The sequence below is a fragment of the Anabas testudineus genome, chromosome 9 (genome assembly GCF_900324465.2).
Source record: "Anabas testudineus chromosome 9, fAnaTes1.2, whole genome shotgun sequence".
NCBI lineage: Eukaryota > Metazoa > Chordata > Actinopteri > Anabantiformes > Anabantidae > Anabas > Anabas testudineus.
Genome location: NC_046618.1, coordinates 13,111,673 through 13,129,017, shown reverse-complemented (window position 1 = coordinate 13,129,017; position 17,345 = coordinate 13,111,673). Strand labels below are relative to the sequence as shown.

The 17,345-nt window shown below is 38.9% G+C and overlaps 1 protein-coding gene across 3 annotated transcripts in view; it reads right to left on the bottom strand.

The window, feature by feature from the left end:
* The window catches only part of pcsk5b (proprotein convertase subtilisin/kexin type 5b), a 61,086-nt gene that overhangs the window by 29,022 nt on the left and 14,719 nt on the right, over positions 1-17,345 (bottom strand). For all 3 annotated transcript variants that reach the window (XM_026343887.1, XM_026343888.1, XM_026343886.1), the window contains exons 6-15: positions 14,803-14,891; positions 14,319-14,491; positions 11,628-11,840; positions 10,363-10,463; positions 6,358-6,461; positions 5,456-5,573; positions 1,804-1,992; positions 1,237-1,373; positions 906-1,034; positions 572-674 (exon numbers count right to left, since the gene is read on the bottom strand). In XM_026343887.1, coding sequence (XP_026199672.1) covers positions 572-674; positions 906-1,034; positions 1,237-1,373; positions 1,804-1,992; positions 5,456-5,573; positions 6,358-6,461; positions 10,363-10,463; positions 11,628-11,840; positions 14,319-14,491; positions 14,803-14,891 — 1,356 coding nt within the window. The remainder of the gene's footprint in view (positions 1-571; positions 675-905; positions 1,035-1,236; positions 1,374-1,803; positions 1,993-5,455; positions 5,574-6,357; positions 6,462-10,362; positions 10,464-11,627; positions 11,841-14,318; positions 14,492-14,802; positions 14,892-17,345) is intronic.

Genomic DNA, 17,345 nt, shown 5'->3' with positions numbered 1-17,345 from the left:
TTTTTTTATTTCACTTCAAACGTCATCAGAGGCAGGCACAAGAACTATATGTATTACATCTCTGCTGCTATGCCGTTTATTTAATTCATTCACGCTAAGCGGGCTGTTACGCAATTACAATTTGAGCTGATCAATCCAGTTATCAGTAACTTTGTAAAACTTTCTGATTGAGACCTCAACTAGTATTGATCCCTGTCTTTATTTGATCATCTCCAAATCTCCCTGAGGACTTCACAGTCTTTACAATAATGAGACGTTAAAAGAAATTTAAGCAAGCCGTATTTTCTACATGGACTTTAAATTAACTGAAAATTGTCCACAAAACAAAACCACTTTTACATCTTCATATATAATTTGAGCATCTAAAAACACACACAACAGAAAGTCAGTTTAATTTACCCACCTTAAATTTGTTATCCATGCACTAAAACTGTTGAAATATAAACACTGCCCTTTACTTCACTGACTATGAGGAGGACTGTTTTATTATTATTTATTTACTTTATCTCCTGTATAAATATTTGTAAAACAAAGTAAACATCACAATAATGATAACATAGATCAGACTGACCTGGTGTTGTTCTTGAACTTCAGGAAGTAGTGGAGGCAGTTAATGCAGTGATGGGGTCCGGGGCCCTCACAGCCATTCTCATTGCATTCAGAGTCACAGGGGCCTGGAGACACAGAGATTGAAACCTTTAGTGATAAAACGTATAGGATAGGACAACGACCTCAGCAAAATTAACTGACCTAATAGAAAAAGTAATTAAGATTTATTACATTATTTTATTAATGGTATCCTTAAATGAAATATATATTATTTTTATTTCCCATTGTCACAGGGCAGTAAAAAAACTGCTAATATTGCTGTCCTGTCAGTGTTCAGCTGTGGATTTAACACTTACCGTTGTACTCCTCTGTAAACTCCTCATCAGTGGGCGTCACCCGATCTGTGGAGCGAGCTTTTTCACTGCGCACAGAGTACGGATGCACAGAGGTGCCGTACAGCACCAGTGACCACTCCTTCAATTTGCCTGAGGAGACAGAAACACTATTAAAGTCATCTGAAACACACAAAGAGACATTTCAGTGTGTCCTGAAAGTATTATATGATTTACATATTTAGTATACAGAGCAAAATAGATAATGTCAACTGGCCGACGTATTTAAACTGTTTTAATATAAAAAAATATAAATCATGATTGTAAAATAAAGTACTTGTTAATGCTGTCATACCAGGTACTTTCTGGCTGCGGAGTTGAGAAGGTGAGTCATAGATCTCTAGGACCCAGTCACCCGCTGCCTTCTCTCCCCAGCAGTGAGTGGTCATAAATTCCCAGTTCTTAAAACCCTCCATGGAGTGATCAAACAACCTGCACATTAAGAGTAGACACACACGAAAAAAAAAATAAATAAATAAATCACACAGTGATGTCAGATAAGGAAACAACTGGAAAACAATCACAACCACTCAACCAGGTACAATCAGAACCTGCGGTTTACTTGAGTTCAAGCCGACTGAACATACATAGAAGCAAATTCTACCTTAGTATCAAAGCCTCTAAAGGCTCTCAGATGTTTTAACACTAATTAAATATTGGTAACAAAGCATAGACAAAACAATCTACAATTTAGAGCATAATGCAAATGTTTTAAATGTACTAAAGATTATTGATTATTTTACCAAGAATATCTATAAAGTTACACATAATTCAGACACAAAAGCATCAGTTGTAAGATATATTTCTGTTTATGTCATATAACACTATAGATATCCATTCGCAAGTTCTGTAAATTCTTTACCTGTTGGCAAGCAGCTGAGATTTGGTCCCTGAGGGTGATGTCAGGTTGATTGACAGGTCCCCACGGCGAGGGTGTGTGATTGTAATACGTACGACCACATGTTCCAGGTAGATCACATGGTGGTTGGAGTTGTCAGTGCATCCTGTTGCCTTGTACACTGACCGAACCACATGCTCTGGGCGGATTGTTCTAGATGACAGGGCAAGAACCAAACAAAAGCATATATTAAAACAAATGCGGCCAATGTTTGTTATTTATGGGAGATTAATACCTTGATGGATTAAATAAAAGACCATATCTTTAAAGATACTTTTAACAGTCGATGCATCGAACAAAGAAAATATGCAGTCACTCCTCTAAGGCTTCCTTTCCAGTAACTCAGACCAACTGCTTTAAATCCACTAATGGAAACAAGGAAACTCAATTACCAGTTCCACTGATAATAAATAACAAAACCTCATTTCTGGGCATTGTGCTGTGGCCAGAGAAATCAGCTGAGAGTGCAAGTAAATTTAATTGCATACAATTAAACTACAATTAAAGCATACAAAAGTATAATATCAAGGGTAACACATTAAAAATGTGTTACACAGATCATATACATATCATTGAAGTTATGGACATAACACTCAATATCAAGTTTCAGAACATGAAGGAACCCTTAAATGAAATCATATGCACTTCTGTTGATTAAAATCCAACAACCATTTTAAGGTTTCTGTCTGTTAAACCTTCACCTGCCAAAGAAACCAAATGAGCACGATAAGACAAATAATATTTACAGCTGAAAGATCATCCAACAGCCAACATCAACATCTAATGACCCTTTTTGAAAAACATCCGCTGTATGATCTAATGTAACAGCGATAGTAATAACACCAAGCACAGTTAAATAATGGACAATTCCAGTACAGGGGGACAATGAATATCATCTTGCCAGAGCAAGAGAAAAGAAAAGAAAAAGTCATACACTGCTGCTGCACAGCAGTTGCACAAGAAGCAGCTGAGCCAACTTGACACATTAACTCCACGCAGCACAGAATTACACACTGGGTTTATTCACTGGAAACTAAAACAAAGCTAGTGTGTTATAAAAATAACACATAAAATGATTACTATAATTCTTTTTTTTTTTTCCTCAGGGTGGAGGGTTGTAAGATAATTAATGCCAGTGACGTTTCATCTTGTTTAGGCCTGATCTCAGGGTTACAATCACAGCAAGTGATTGTAAGTGATAAAAGACAGATGTTAATCACTGAAAGGAAAACTACCCCAAAACAATTACTGTCTGGTAAAGGCTATCCTTTGTTTTGTCACAGAATAAGCTTTTGAATTAACTAGAAACTAAAGAAAGAGCTATACACTGGCTTATTTGACTTTTTAAACTGTTGTCTTTTGTCATCCAGACCATGGCAGAGCGAGGCAAGCCTACATTTTTAATCATAGTCAAAATACCAGATTTAATCGTTCAGCTAATTGCTTAAGTATGAATGTATCCATCTGAATTATGAATAAATGATTGCAGTCTCTGTGGGATCAGTCCATCAATTATTAATTACTGCTAAAAATACCAATTTGTTTGCGAAAGGCAAAAACTGGGCATCATTTGAGAAATTAGTAACACTGCTGCACCAAAAACTTACTTAATCAAGATATTATGATGATGTATGAAAGGAGTGGAAATAATGTATTATTCAGAGCAGTGTGTTATAAATTATCTTCCACAGTGTTGACAGGTGAACAACCCATGACAAACTCTCCCGTTGTCCTTCGACTCCATCTCTGCTCATTCACATAATGCAAGGCTGATCAGCTAATTCTTGAAGGATTAATGTTCAATACAAACAATTTACTTTAAAACAAATGAATACATATTTAAAATATGTTATTAATTCAAGTATATTTGTTGAAAAGAATAACAGCAATACTGATTGCCTCTTTCATAAGTGTTCATTGACTATTTGGAAAGTTGACAGCAGTAATGGGGAGTCCAAGGGCCGATATCTTAGCTCTGGCTCCTCTATGACACAACACAGATAACTCAACCGTGCGCATGGGACTGAGCAGAGCAGATGCACAGCTGATTAATACCAGCCTGATTGCACACAGATCAGGCAGTTTTCCTGGTGCATGCTCCAAGTGGAGTGAGGCGTGCGACTGCAGACAGACATTACCGAACACAGAGGGAAAGGGGCCAGCCAGAGGGTGTGTGGGAACACAGCAGCAAGGTGACGGCTGCAGTTATGGAGCAAGTTACAGTAGAAGAGAACATGCATGCACGCACGCACTATACACGCTATAGAACTGTACAGGATATGCTCCTAGTTCATTACACAAGTGAGCAGGAATTAAATTATACATACGTTAATGCTCTACCCAGTTAGGTGAAAAATATTTTTAAGACTTTCTGGGGCAGTATGAAAATGTAGCTTTGAACTGTGTTACACAAAAAAAAGGTTTTTGTCAAAAACATAAACAAAAACTTACTCGTTCGCTGGCGACTGATTGCCTTGGCTTCATTGCAAGCCGTCATTTGGCTGGATGGACCAAGTGTAATTTAGTTTATGAACAAGGCTTAAGCTCTTGCAAAGTGTGACCATTTCATACAGCTCCTCCTCATAAACACACCACATAGAAACATGAAGCTACGGTGACTGTGTTGATTTATTTCATTCACATAAAACTCATCATAAGGCAGGGCACATTATGCGAGTACAGAGGCCTGAACACAGCTGCCTCTACACATGCTAGACTTTACATAAGCCTCATATGGACGACTTGTGTACTGGAGCAGAACAGACAGAATGACACTGATAATGCTGCAGTCGCTAGATGCCGAGCCTCCGACTGAAAGCAAACCAGTTCAGGGCCTAAGATGAGCCAGTCAGCCTAACACAGAACAGTGCTCAGGCTACCAGCTGCATCAAGAATAACAAGCTGTGAGTCCTGGCTCGCTGTGTCTGTGTGTGTTTGTGTGTGTGCGCGCGCAGTAAAGGTCTTATGTGAGAACCACCCTGCCAGAACTAATGCTTGGCCCCTATCAAGGTACAGCTTGCACAATCCTACTCTCAAACACATGCCGGTGCATAAAACACCAAAACGAAAATAAGAAAGAGAGGAACAGAATCAGACAGATAGAGTTGGTAGGGGTTATAGGAAAGGCAAAAACAACATTCAATTTGCATTCATAACGCAGCAACAATATTTTGTCATATTTGTTGGCTTCAGAGTTGACTGACTCCCCCTGCACTTCACTTGCAACTGCACTATATATGGATACTGCATAGTATGAGATTTGATGTCAAAAGTATTTGTAGTAGTAGTATCAATTAATGGAAAAGTCAATTCTGCAGAATATCATGCAGATATTTTAGACAACAATTGTTTTGAACTTTGAAGCAACATTTGGGGAAAGCCATACCCTCGTGCACAAGTAAGGATCGTGAAGACATTGTTTTACTAGTTTAGTGTTAAAGAATTGGAGATGAACTGAACACCTCACCAGCCAGCATCAGTAGCTGATCATACTAATGCTCTTGATACTGATATATTTCCCTTAACTGTGAAAACGCTCAACATTTGGTCTAATTACATGGAAATGCAGCAAGTTACCAAGTAGGCAGGTCAAAATAAGTTTGTGTGTGTATTCTACCTGATTTGTCGATCTGCGTTCTCTACACAGATGTGTTGGGTAGGGACTTGCTTCCACTGCTCTGCTTCCTTCACCATCGCTTCGGCATCCATCAGACCAAAGCCGTAAAGGTGGCTGACTGTGGCGCGCACACACACACACACACACACACACACTGATCAGACTTGCCGACTCTACAGTTTCTCATAAAAGTAACAGCTGATCATAAAACGTCTTCATAGTTCAAGGTCCTGAGGAAGATTTAGTTCTTTCCATTTTGTGTAATCATGAAACCACATATAATATGAAAAGCAGATCAAAGTAACAATCAGTGATCTTTTAATCAGTTCATAACAATTTTAAACTTTTAAGAGACAGTTATGTTGGTTAATCTGCATTTTGTAAAGCAGCTGTGTGAAAATGTAAAACATACATTTGAAAACTGAGATTTCAGTTTTTCAGAATTCCTTCCATACCTCCTTCACCCTCATTTCCCCATCCTGTTTCTCTGTAGTTCTTCTTTGAAAAAACATTGGAAAATCTCCAGGAAACTGAGCCAGCAGCCTGGCTGACCCTTAGTTCTCACTCTATTTGATTCAGTGTATTACTATTCTGAATTTGTTTGATATTTCTTTGGACTTCACCAAAATAAAGACGTACATTATTTTTCACATTACACCAGGAAGGCAATCAAACTGTCTGAAAGTAGTTCTGAGTGATTGGTGATGCAGATGGTTAGCATAAGAAACGAAAAAAGAAGGTTCAGTCTTTTGTCTGACAACTTCAAATCAGTGGGAATGCATGACCATACTGGTGTGTGTGTGTGTGTGTGTGTGTGTGTGTGTGTGTGTGTGTGTGTGTGTGTGTGTGTGTGTGTGTGTGTGTGTGTGTGTGTGTGTGTGTGTGTGTGTGTGTGTGTGTACCATTGTAACCAACAGCATTGGTCTTCCAGTCAGGGGCACTGAGGTGTCCAGCTCTTGAAGTCTTAACAATGATGTGCTGTACATCTCTCCATGTTAGAAGAGGACTAGAGAGAGAGAAAACACAAAAACACATGATAAATATGATTTTTTTTAATTTATCATAATGTAAAATTATCCAAGCACTGAGTAAGAACACATAACTGAGCAAGGATGGAGTAAATAAATGACTAGTGACTGTTTTCTTATGCACATATTCAAACAGACACGCAAACACTTTAAATATGCAAATCTACACACATGCACATAAATAAATGACAAGGTCAGTCAGCAGTGAGGATGTAAACACAGGAATGATAATGAGGAAAAAAGCTTTGAATTTACTGTGTTGTCGAAGGACGAGCAGAATATGTAGAGAAAAAAAACAAACCACTAAAAGAGAAAAAATGGACACTAAGACGTAGCAGTTGTATCCGAGCATTCAGATGACAGATGGGTAACGAAAGGTGGATGAAAAAGAAATAAACTGTTTATGATAAGAGGGGAAGAAGGTTAAAAAACAAAGAACAAGGGGGCATCAAGAGAAACACTGTAAATGGAAAATAAGTAAAGAAGACATAGTAACACAGTATATACTGTAAGTGTAAGATTACTGAGATAAAATTACAGGCAAGCAGAGATGTCTGTTCATCTGTCCCTAGTTACTCAGATCTCATGTGAGATCCATTACAAGATGGCAGCCATGTGTCTCAACGCCTTTGATGTCCAAACACTACATTAAAAGGGAAAAACCAGGAAGAAGTGGGTCACCAAGTTTCCTGGGATTCCCTTCCATCTCATATGCCGACCAGATGCTCCGTTCCTACCCCTCATGTCCCTCCCTTGCCTTCTGAGACCTCTGCACTAATCTAGATCCATTATCCTAAAACTAATATTTGAGGTTTGCGACGCAACATTCAGATTTTAGGATTTCAGAAGATACAAATGTATGATGGGAGAGGAAGACAAGGTGTAAGAGGAAACAAAATCTTGTTCACCGATCACTGGATCTTTGCCCATTGAGCTGCTTATATAAAAGAAGCTATGCTTGTACATCAGAAACATAGTCTGTATTTTAATTATGCAGAGTATTCCTGATTAACATAAAACCAGAACATTTCAGCTATGTAGAAGATTGGCCATCAATGTCTGGCAGCACTTTTCATTGGTTGCTTATCATTCCCTGGCTTTTAAGGGAAGCTAATCAACTTATAGTTATAGGACGTACACTCAATACAACCCATTTTCTGGTATCAAGGATGTGACCAAATTATTTTGATGGAAATATTTAGTCTTTTTCTGCTTACAGACCAAAACATCATGTTCCAGTGATACCTAAAATAAGCAGTAGCTAAGACTTAAAAAAAAAAAAATTCAGCCCACACTTCAAATTCAATTAAAGAAAATACTTAAAACTGAAAATAAAAAATAATTAAAAGGATGGTAGCACAGATAAGTGGAAGGAAAAGTCAGAAAAATGTATGTTCAGATAATTATTAATAGGCTTAGCTGTCACTGTGTAATTATGGTTGCATAAATGTTTTATGGTCATTAATTAAAAGTGACTTTGGCATCTTTATCTAGGCCACGACAGCCTTCCCATAAACAAGCCAATACTAATTAATGGAGTAGCTCACATACTGGGGAAAATCAGAATGTCTAATATAGGTTTATTAGAGTTTCTCTCAAGTGTAATTATGGATGAAAATGCACAAGTAATCTGCTGGGAAGTCGAGTAAGAAAATGCACACGCAAAAAGTCAAACATTTCAACAGCCCATCTCTATCTGACCTTCAGTTCAGTCCAGCAATTGAAGATTAATTCCTAAACTATAACCATCATTTTTCCACTCTAAAAGCTGCCACTCTGAATTATGGAGACATATGGAGATAATAAAGAGATAAATCACGACTTACAGCTGAGTTAAAACATCTTAAACTTGGCAAAACTTACAGAGTGTGGGACAGTTTTCTGTTCCAACCAACTCTGATATCAACTGAAGAGAACTCACAAAAGTTATTTCAGTGAAGTCCAGCAGAAAGGCGTCTTTACATGTTTACCACAGTAAGCCTGCTCACTTTCATTCACCAGATAAGAGCCGATACAATCTGTACTGCTCAGTTTGTCTAAACTGTTTGTCTGTTCCTCTTACATCCTGTACTTTCTTTGCCTGTGTGTGTGCATGTATGCAAGGTTATCCATGTAGGAAACTAGATGGATGGATGGATGGATGAAAGAAAGAACGAAAGAAGGGAAAGAGTGTGAGAATGTGAAGGGAAAGTGTTTGCCTTGGAGGTGAAAAAAAAAAAAAAAGAGTTTGATTGTAGTGGTGTGACAGAGAGGAAGAGAGAGCCAGCAGAAGAGAGGAAAGGAGGCAGGCAAGAAGCAGCGTGTGATAATCTTGTTGAGGAAACAGGCTTATGTGCCCAGCACTGCCTGGAAACCGAGAATATTTTCTACTGGGGAGGATTTGGATTGGATTATCCAGGTTAAACGAAGTGACCTCAGCTAACTGAACACTCAACATGTGATAATGGGGTAAACCCTAGTTCAACGTCTCTACACCTGCACTGCATCGAATTCATGAATTGACAAATTAAGCACCTCAACAGGTGCAGGGAAGGATCTGCTGCACGTTATACAAAAAGCAAACAAGGCTTCTGGAAGGGATAGAGGACACCGAGACCCTTTAAAAAAATAAAAATAAATAAATAAAAACTTGCTTCTAGTATCCGTCTACTTTACTTTTCTCATTTTACGTTGTTATTGGCACACCGGTCACTTCTAGCAGAAATGTTTGGCATGAGAGCAACTGGCCCAGAAATGTCTGTGTGTAGCTTAAAGTAAATCCACAGTAGTGCACTTATTCTGCCGCCAAGGACATCCTGAAGCCAATATCTAAATGGGTTATATGTTTATAAACAACAAAGAACGTCAAAACAATATTTCAATACTTTGCCTACAAACACTATATATAGAAATATATTTTAAGATGACCATCTGTAATACATTAGATTTTTCATGCACCTAAATTACAGCTGAGATACAGCACAGTGTACAAAAATGTAGGAAACGTCCTTTTTTCAGTACATGAATGAGCACAAGTCTTCTCAGCAAGAGGAGAGAAACATGTTAGAATCCCAGGGCTGTAATATCTGTGCCAGTGTATTGGTAATGGATCACAAAGGATTGTCTCAAAATATATTATATTATTAGTTGTAGCAACAACAGACAAGACAGTATGTATACACTGCAACTACAGCATGCGACAAAATTGACTACACCACTATTCAATGGCAACTAATTACAAATCATGTCAATAGAATACAGTTTCATAGATGGAGTTTTGTTGCTGTATCTTTTGCTTTAAAATTCTCCAATTAACAGCACCCTGCAGTCACTGTAGTAGTCCTGACAGGGTGCACAACCACCACGCTGGACACCAAATTATATGCAATACATTTGCTACCAACAGCCATCAGGCTTTTTTGCGCAAAGTTTAATCCTGCTGTTTTCTGCAATTTTATTTTACTATTTTAACAATAGTTTTCTTCTTTAATGGCCTCGACAAAGGTTGGTCTCACCCCTAACACTGACTTATCAGTCACTAATTTCACAGATTATTCAGAAGAACTTTTTTCCAACTCAAGTCTTCATAAATAGTGAAGTGTGCGCGTTTGTTGATGACCTCTCACCATCTTTCATTAATAATATTACTCCTGCTATAGCTCCTATTTTGAAACACTATAGATCATGGGTGTGTCTCTTCACATACCTGGAATGATATTTCTTGATTAAAAAAAAGACAACTTTTAAAGTTAAATTAATCTCTGCCGCTGACAAAGACGCATTTGTGAGACAATACTTCACGTGTTCCTCTTATAGATCAAGCCAGAGGACAACAGGGTATTAGAAGGTAAGCAAGGGGCAAAGGGATGAATTAAAGGGATGAGGTTAAGTGGGTCTTACTTTGCCTCCAGGGCCAGAGCAATAATGGCTGCAGCCATAGGAGCTGAGGCCGATGTCCCTGTGTGACTGTCTGTACACCGATGTCTCAGGTCTGTTGTGATCTGTGAATAGAGAAAAAGAGAGAGTCAGAGGGGAATGAAAGAACAATCGGAAGAAAATAAGAAAAGTTGTAAAAAGTTAGAGAAAAAAGGCAAAAGAAGAGTCGAAGAAAAAAAGGGGGACATTTGATAAAAAGAAAGTTCTATATAAAAAGATGAAGAAGAGGGGGGAAACAGAGATGAAGGGAGAGAGAGGACCAAAAGAAGAGAAGACCAAATAATGACATTGACAACAGGAAGAAACTGAAAAAGAGGAACGGACAGAGAGAAACTGAAGTCATGAGGATCAGGAGGATTTAGGCACACCTGAAACTCACATTCCAGCTCGGATACACTGTCTCACTAGAGATAACACACAGAAACGCTCATACACAAGTACACAAACCATCAGTTACCACAAAAACTGTTCAATGCCCAAGGAGAAACAAAGGACAAAAGTAAGAAGCAATAACAAGTCGTAAATTGTGCTGTCAAAGAACTGTAAGTTCACTTTGATTGTATGGCCTTCAGTCAGCCAACTAGTAAGACAGCTTGACGGTCAGTCAGCCAAGAAAAGCTTGGCTAACTTCCAGTCTGAGCCCTCATCAAAGGGCCTTTCCTGGACCAGAAAGTCTGAAGAATTATCTGAAGACACTCAGAATCCAAAAAGGTTTAGAAAAAAGCAAAAGTGATCCAATATCATCACAGGGGACAGGACAGTATGTGCACAAGTAGATTAGACTTTGTAGATTAGTATGTTTTACTGTAAAAAAAAAAAACAAAGTCAATGAGAAACTGAACAGTGTGTGTAAGTGTGTGTGAGCGCAGACAGCAGCTTACAGAAGCCAACTTTCACTGTCTGATTATCCCAGTCAATCATGGGAGAGATTTGACTGATGTGGGTCAAACAAGGTCACACCACCAGACCCACAAGGAAACATGTAAAATTCACCAAGTTGCATCATACTGTATATTGTATGTGGAAAGGTTTTAATACACCAAAGCAAAACGTAGTCTTCAAAATAAATTAATTCTGTATGGGAAGAAATTTTAGGAGTCTCTTTGGTTCATGTCACAGATTTAAAGCTGTAAAATAGAAATCCAGCATGAGCATTCTGGCCGCACGCTGAAATTACGCCATTGTGCTTATATACAATTCATGCACCGACACACCCACACAATCCTTACAATCTTTCTGTCATAGTTCTCCCCGCTGCTGTAGGTGGTGGTCAGCGTGGATGAGCATTCCTCCAGGTACCAGGGTTTGCGTCCGCTCTCTGCTGTACTGGAGATGGAGATTGTGTAGATGGAGTTGGTGTAGCCATCGCAGGAGCAGTGGTCTCTGCTGCGCCCGCCATTTCCTGAAGCCCACACAAAGATGGAGCCGCGGCCCTTCCTCCCCTGAAAGGACAAGATAGGATGAGACTAATTTGTCTTAAAATGATATGGTTTTGGCCTGATTTTCTTCTAACTGTCCTTTCAATGTCCAACAGAAGATTGACACATTCTGCAATCAGGGCGCAGGAATTCCTCTGTTAAGAGGAAAGGATCAATACGCGCAACATCCCAAAAAAATGTTGCGAGTATTGAAAGAATATTTTGATTTTACTTCATACTTTTGGTGGGTGTGTGTTCTACTTTGTTTCCTTACTTTCATTTATCACTTAAGTACAACCAGCCATGCTGTTTTGCTTAGTGTTCTAAAGTTTGGGACTTTATTTTGAAAATTTTATGTAAATAATGGTGCTGTCTGTATTTGAAAAATGAAAGTAAAGGGACCACAAAAGAATTTACATGATCGTGCACATTCATAAAAGTAGGCAAAACAATAAAGCCACAAATATGGCATGGAAAAACAAGAGCTAATTTGAAATGACAAGTAGAAAATAAATGTGCATTTACACAACACATAAGACCTTATGGCTTTGTACAATAGTTTTTGGCTGAACACTGCACACATATGGTCAGTTGTTATAAACTATGGTCCATTACATATGCTGCCAGGCAGCTGTTTAATATTCAAATCTAGGTTTCCAGCAGAAGTTTCACAATACACTTGAAAACATCCCAGATGTGTTCAAAGGATCTTGTTAATTCAGAGACCCGTGCCGCTTAGAGTGAGCTTTGCATCAACTCACAATGTGAATAGAGACACCAGTTCATTTAGTTATGATGTGAATATAAGTATTCAGTTTTAATCATTTTTCACTGGAAACCATTTCAAGCCAAATGGCTTTCGCTATTTCAATTAGACTATGTACTTTCAGAATGGGCCAAGTTGGACATGATCTAATCCTTGGACCTGGTGGAGACACACGGAGGGCGTCACTGTGCTGTTGACGAGCGACCGAGTTATGAAGGCAAAGTTCAGCCAGAAGTCAGCAGGAAAAAAAAACGACACTGCAATACACAGTGTTTGTCAAGTCGCACACACAACAACCCTCCTGCTTGCATGTCCATACACACTCACACACACAGAGGAATAAAAGATAATATAGAGCTCTTCAAAAGGGGGCTACTGTCAGTCTGCAATAAGCGAGTGGAGCCCCTCCGACTGAGAGGTGGATCAGATAGGAGCAAAAAGGCTGACAGATGAGAGTGATGGAGAGTCATTTGAAGAGCGGTTAGTGAAATATAGGGAAAAAAACAGTGAGTGAGAAGGAGCAGAAACTATGAGCAGAGAGGGGGAAGAGGAGAGAGATAAAACACAAAGTGAAACTACCTGCAAAAGATCATCGATCATCAGCAAAAGATCGAAAGAAAAAGAAAATGCATTTATTTATTGCTCAAATAATTAGTCAACTGTCAACTGAAAAGAATCACTTTAGAGTCAGTTTCAGAGAATGATCTGCAATGATCTAGCAGAATGATATTTCAAATGTGAGATATTATAGCAGCTGCAGCTATCACTCTGAACTTGTGATACATGTATTCATACAGGCAGGACAGGGGTGACCTAATTAAAGACACCATTCCTTGAGAAACAAAGGTTGTGCATAAGCAACAGAGGCATAATGTGTTATGTGTAAATATATCCAGAAAGCACATACATAACAGCATAAGGAAAATGTGCTTCATACATTCACACACACAAGCCAGAGTGCAGCCCTCTCAACAGCTGTCACTGTTATCACTAACGCCTCGGTTGTCTGTGATAAACAGTCTCTTCAGAGTGTCACACAGGTACATGTTACACTCACAAGCATGTCGTCTCCACTCAGCTTCACGAACACACAAAACAGCAGGCGGGCATGCAAACACTTAAACATGCCCAACTCGTAGGAGGTGGACAGATATCTCTCTCACCTCTGTGATCTTAAAAGTCAGAAGTGACTGGGACTCTCCTCTACTCACGCTACCCAACTATCTGTCCTTTTTTTTTGGCCCTCCCTTTTTTTTTTGTAACATGCCACAGACTCTCAACCTCTCTCTATCTCCCACCACCACTGACTCTCCTCACTCCCTGGATCTCTGTGTCAGTTCTCAGAGGGATACGTCTGCTTAATCAAATGCACAAAGCTCTTTTTTTGTGAATGTGTAGACATATAAAATCACTTTACCCCTGTTAACCTCTGCCATTGCTTTTCCATTCCACTCAGCCACAACACGGCGTCAGCTTGTCTTTATGCAAAATAAGCTATGAATATGTAAATGAATATATGCTAATAGATCAGGGCTGCTCTCTGATGCCCAGAGGAGCTTCTCAGGTAGAGAAGAGTTTGGGATTTGAGTATATAAGCGTGAAACACGCACGTGTGTGTTTATATGTTTTCTTTTCCTATGAATACCAATTTTCCGGTCTTGGCTAATAAGTGAAGCACTTGTTTATTTGCAGGTGCTTCTGTATGTAAACATGTAAGCATGCGTGTATGTGCCCACCGATCGGATGCCATTCTCGAAGGCCTGCCTAGCCAAAGATGCTGGTCCATCCACGGTCTTTCCGTCATCATCAGGTCCCCAGCTGGCACTGTAGATGTCAATGTGCTGCGGCTGGAGGCTCAGAGACTTGGCCTCCACCATGTCTGTTACATCTCCATCCAGCATTCGTACACCTGATACACAGAAATAACACATGCTCAAACCAACATTTAATCTGTTTTATATATATGCATTTCCCCAGAACCTTTAAAAAGCAGACACTTGAGGTGCTTGCCAGACAGTGGTGCATGAAGATAGATAGATTAGATATATCTCTATTTCTGCATAAACATGAACTTCAATGTAGTACAATATCAAAGGTTGATCTTCACTTGCATCATACACAAATGTTATACAAAGTATAACATACCTCTGCTGAACAAACAGAAATTTGCCAAAGACTGTTTAGAAAGAACTGATAACTATAACCAATAATATCACTCACCTCCTATTTTGGCATTATAGGCAATTCCCACAACGCAGTGGGAGTTGTTTGCAGATGCAGCAACTTCACCCGCACACCGCGTCCCATGTCTGTGGAAACAGCAGCAATGAACAGTTTAGACACGGATTAGGCAATGTCCTGGACAAGGTAAAAAAAAAAGAGGTATTGCATACAAAAGCCATATAGCACAGTAACTACGAGATAAATATCAAGGTTTCGAAGTGATGTAAACACATATTTTCATAGATACATGTAAATGTGCACATTCCTGCTGAAGGCATTCCTAAACAGAACAGCTTAAGTACAAGAAGTTTTAGAAATGAAGCAAATGCCATGCTATGTTTATCCTCAGAGGTCACAGAGAGAATGCATTTTTTTTTTTTTTTAAATCATCTGTAATGTGGTCAACACAAATATGTCCTGAATGCCATTTGGTTCCCAAATGTGCAAAAACACAAACATCAGCACAGCTTGGACTTTGTTTGGCATTTTCTGGGTGCAGCACTCACACACACACACAAGACATAAACACACACAAAAACAATGATATCCAAAACAATGGCCAACATCCGTGATAAGTTAGACTACTTTAACAACTAAACACAAACATTCACGCAACAGGGTAACATTCCTCCAGTAACTGCAATAGTGACAATCAGCCCAGGTCAGCGACCAGCGTAAACAAACACAAGTATGCCTGCGTCCACCACTTCTTCGAAAACACCACTTTCTGGATCGGCACAAACACACTCAAACACACATGCACCTCCTGCAGAGAACATCTGCATCACAACACCCCCCGGAAACAGCTCTGAAAGCTGCCATGGAAACCCAGCATCTAGCTATCGCAACCCCCGGGGGAGACACGGGGAAGTTTTGAAGTCCAGGGAAGCAGGCAGAGCAAAAGGTTTAATTTTATTTACTTTTATGATCAAAGATTTAAAATATTGAGGCATCACTGTCCTCATTTTGTGGAGTTGTATACAACATGTTACTATTCCATTAAAAAAAAAAATGTGAATAGGTAGAGATTCTGTATCTCATCGCCAGGCACAGGTACAAAATCAAACAAAAGCACAGCAACATGTTCACCATATAGTGTACCTCCAGTAAGCTGCTGTGGCTGCTGCCCATATCCTCACATTTAACACACACAGGAGAGAGGCTTCAATTGTCTTATCTACATTCAAACGTGAATGTGTTTTTCCTAAAATTATCAACTTAATCAAACAGTATCCCTACTCACATGTTCTAGATATTCGACGGTGCTTTGGAAATATGAGATTATGAGACTATGATATACAAAATATAAACCAATACAGTAAACTGAAATTTAGAAGCCATGCTCAGCAAACTAAAAATAGCGGATCTGACTGTTTAGTCCTTTTAAACTTTTCAGAAACGAACCTACAGCTGCAGCTGTTGTTGCAGCCATTTTGTACCAAAGTCAGTTCAAAGATAACATCCCAGTGATTCTGGTAAATTATCCATAACAGGGATTCATAACTTCAACCTTTACTTAATACATAATAAAGTCGCACAACAGGTTTCCATCTTGTACATTTTTAAAACAATGGAAAGCCTAATGTTATTTACGTATTTACATTATCGTACTGAGAAAAGCTAACTGGGTGATCTTTTCCAGTTCGCGTCTTAATTTGACATTAAAATAAAATGATGTTCAGATGTGGAAATCTTGCTTTTATCCTCTGTGGAGTTGGAATGATGCCACAACTTTAGAGGAAAAAACTAACACAAACGTGTGTGGGTGAAGCTAAAACATATTACATGGTTGCAAATCAGTGATAGGCCCCTTTATCACAGTTAATGAGCCAAACTGCTGGCTCCTCTTTCAAAACGCTCCAACAGTCTTTGCACAGTTCACTTCTCTCCACTAATCCATAAAATAGTCCGGCTGTTCTTAAAATCATTGTGTTTGTCTTGGTTTTCCACTTTCTACACATCTGTGTCACAGTTACTCACGGATTTCTCTCTGTCAACCAGAACTACTTCATGTTTATGCGAAGGATAAAAGTCACTGGAAGTGATACATGACATTTTAACTTTCAGAAGCTTTCACAGGATACAGCCAGACAGACTCATTTCTAATTGGTTTAGCCGTGTGTATTCTGGCCATTTTGAATTGAGCAACCGAAAAGACATATTTGTTTTTTTTATGAATCAGGCGTAATAAAATTTCAGTTTAATTAAAATTCAATTACAGTTTAATTATGCTGTTTTCAGTGTTAGCATGCCCGTTTATTTGTTGAATGAATTTATATGTTTTCAAAACACTAACATGGCCGGCCACTGAGGAAATGTAATGGCTGCCAAAAATATTAAAAATGTATTATTTCAGAAAACACATACACACACACCTATTTCAGGAACTGATGCAGCGTACTAACTTGTCTTCCTGCTTACATTCAAAGCACAGCTGTTAGCGCTGCTTGCAGACATATAACAGATTAAAATCCACAAGCATTACATCATTCTTGTTGCTATACAACACAAAGTTTGACAACAATCTGCAGTGTGCCAGA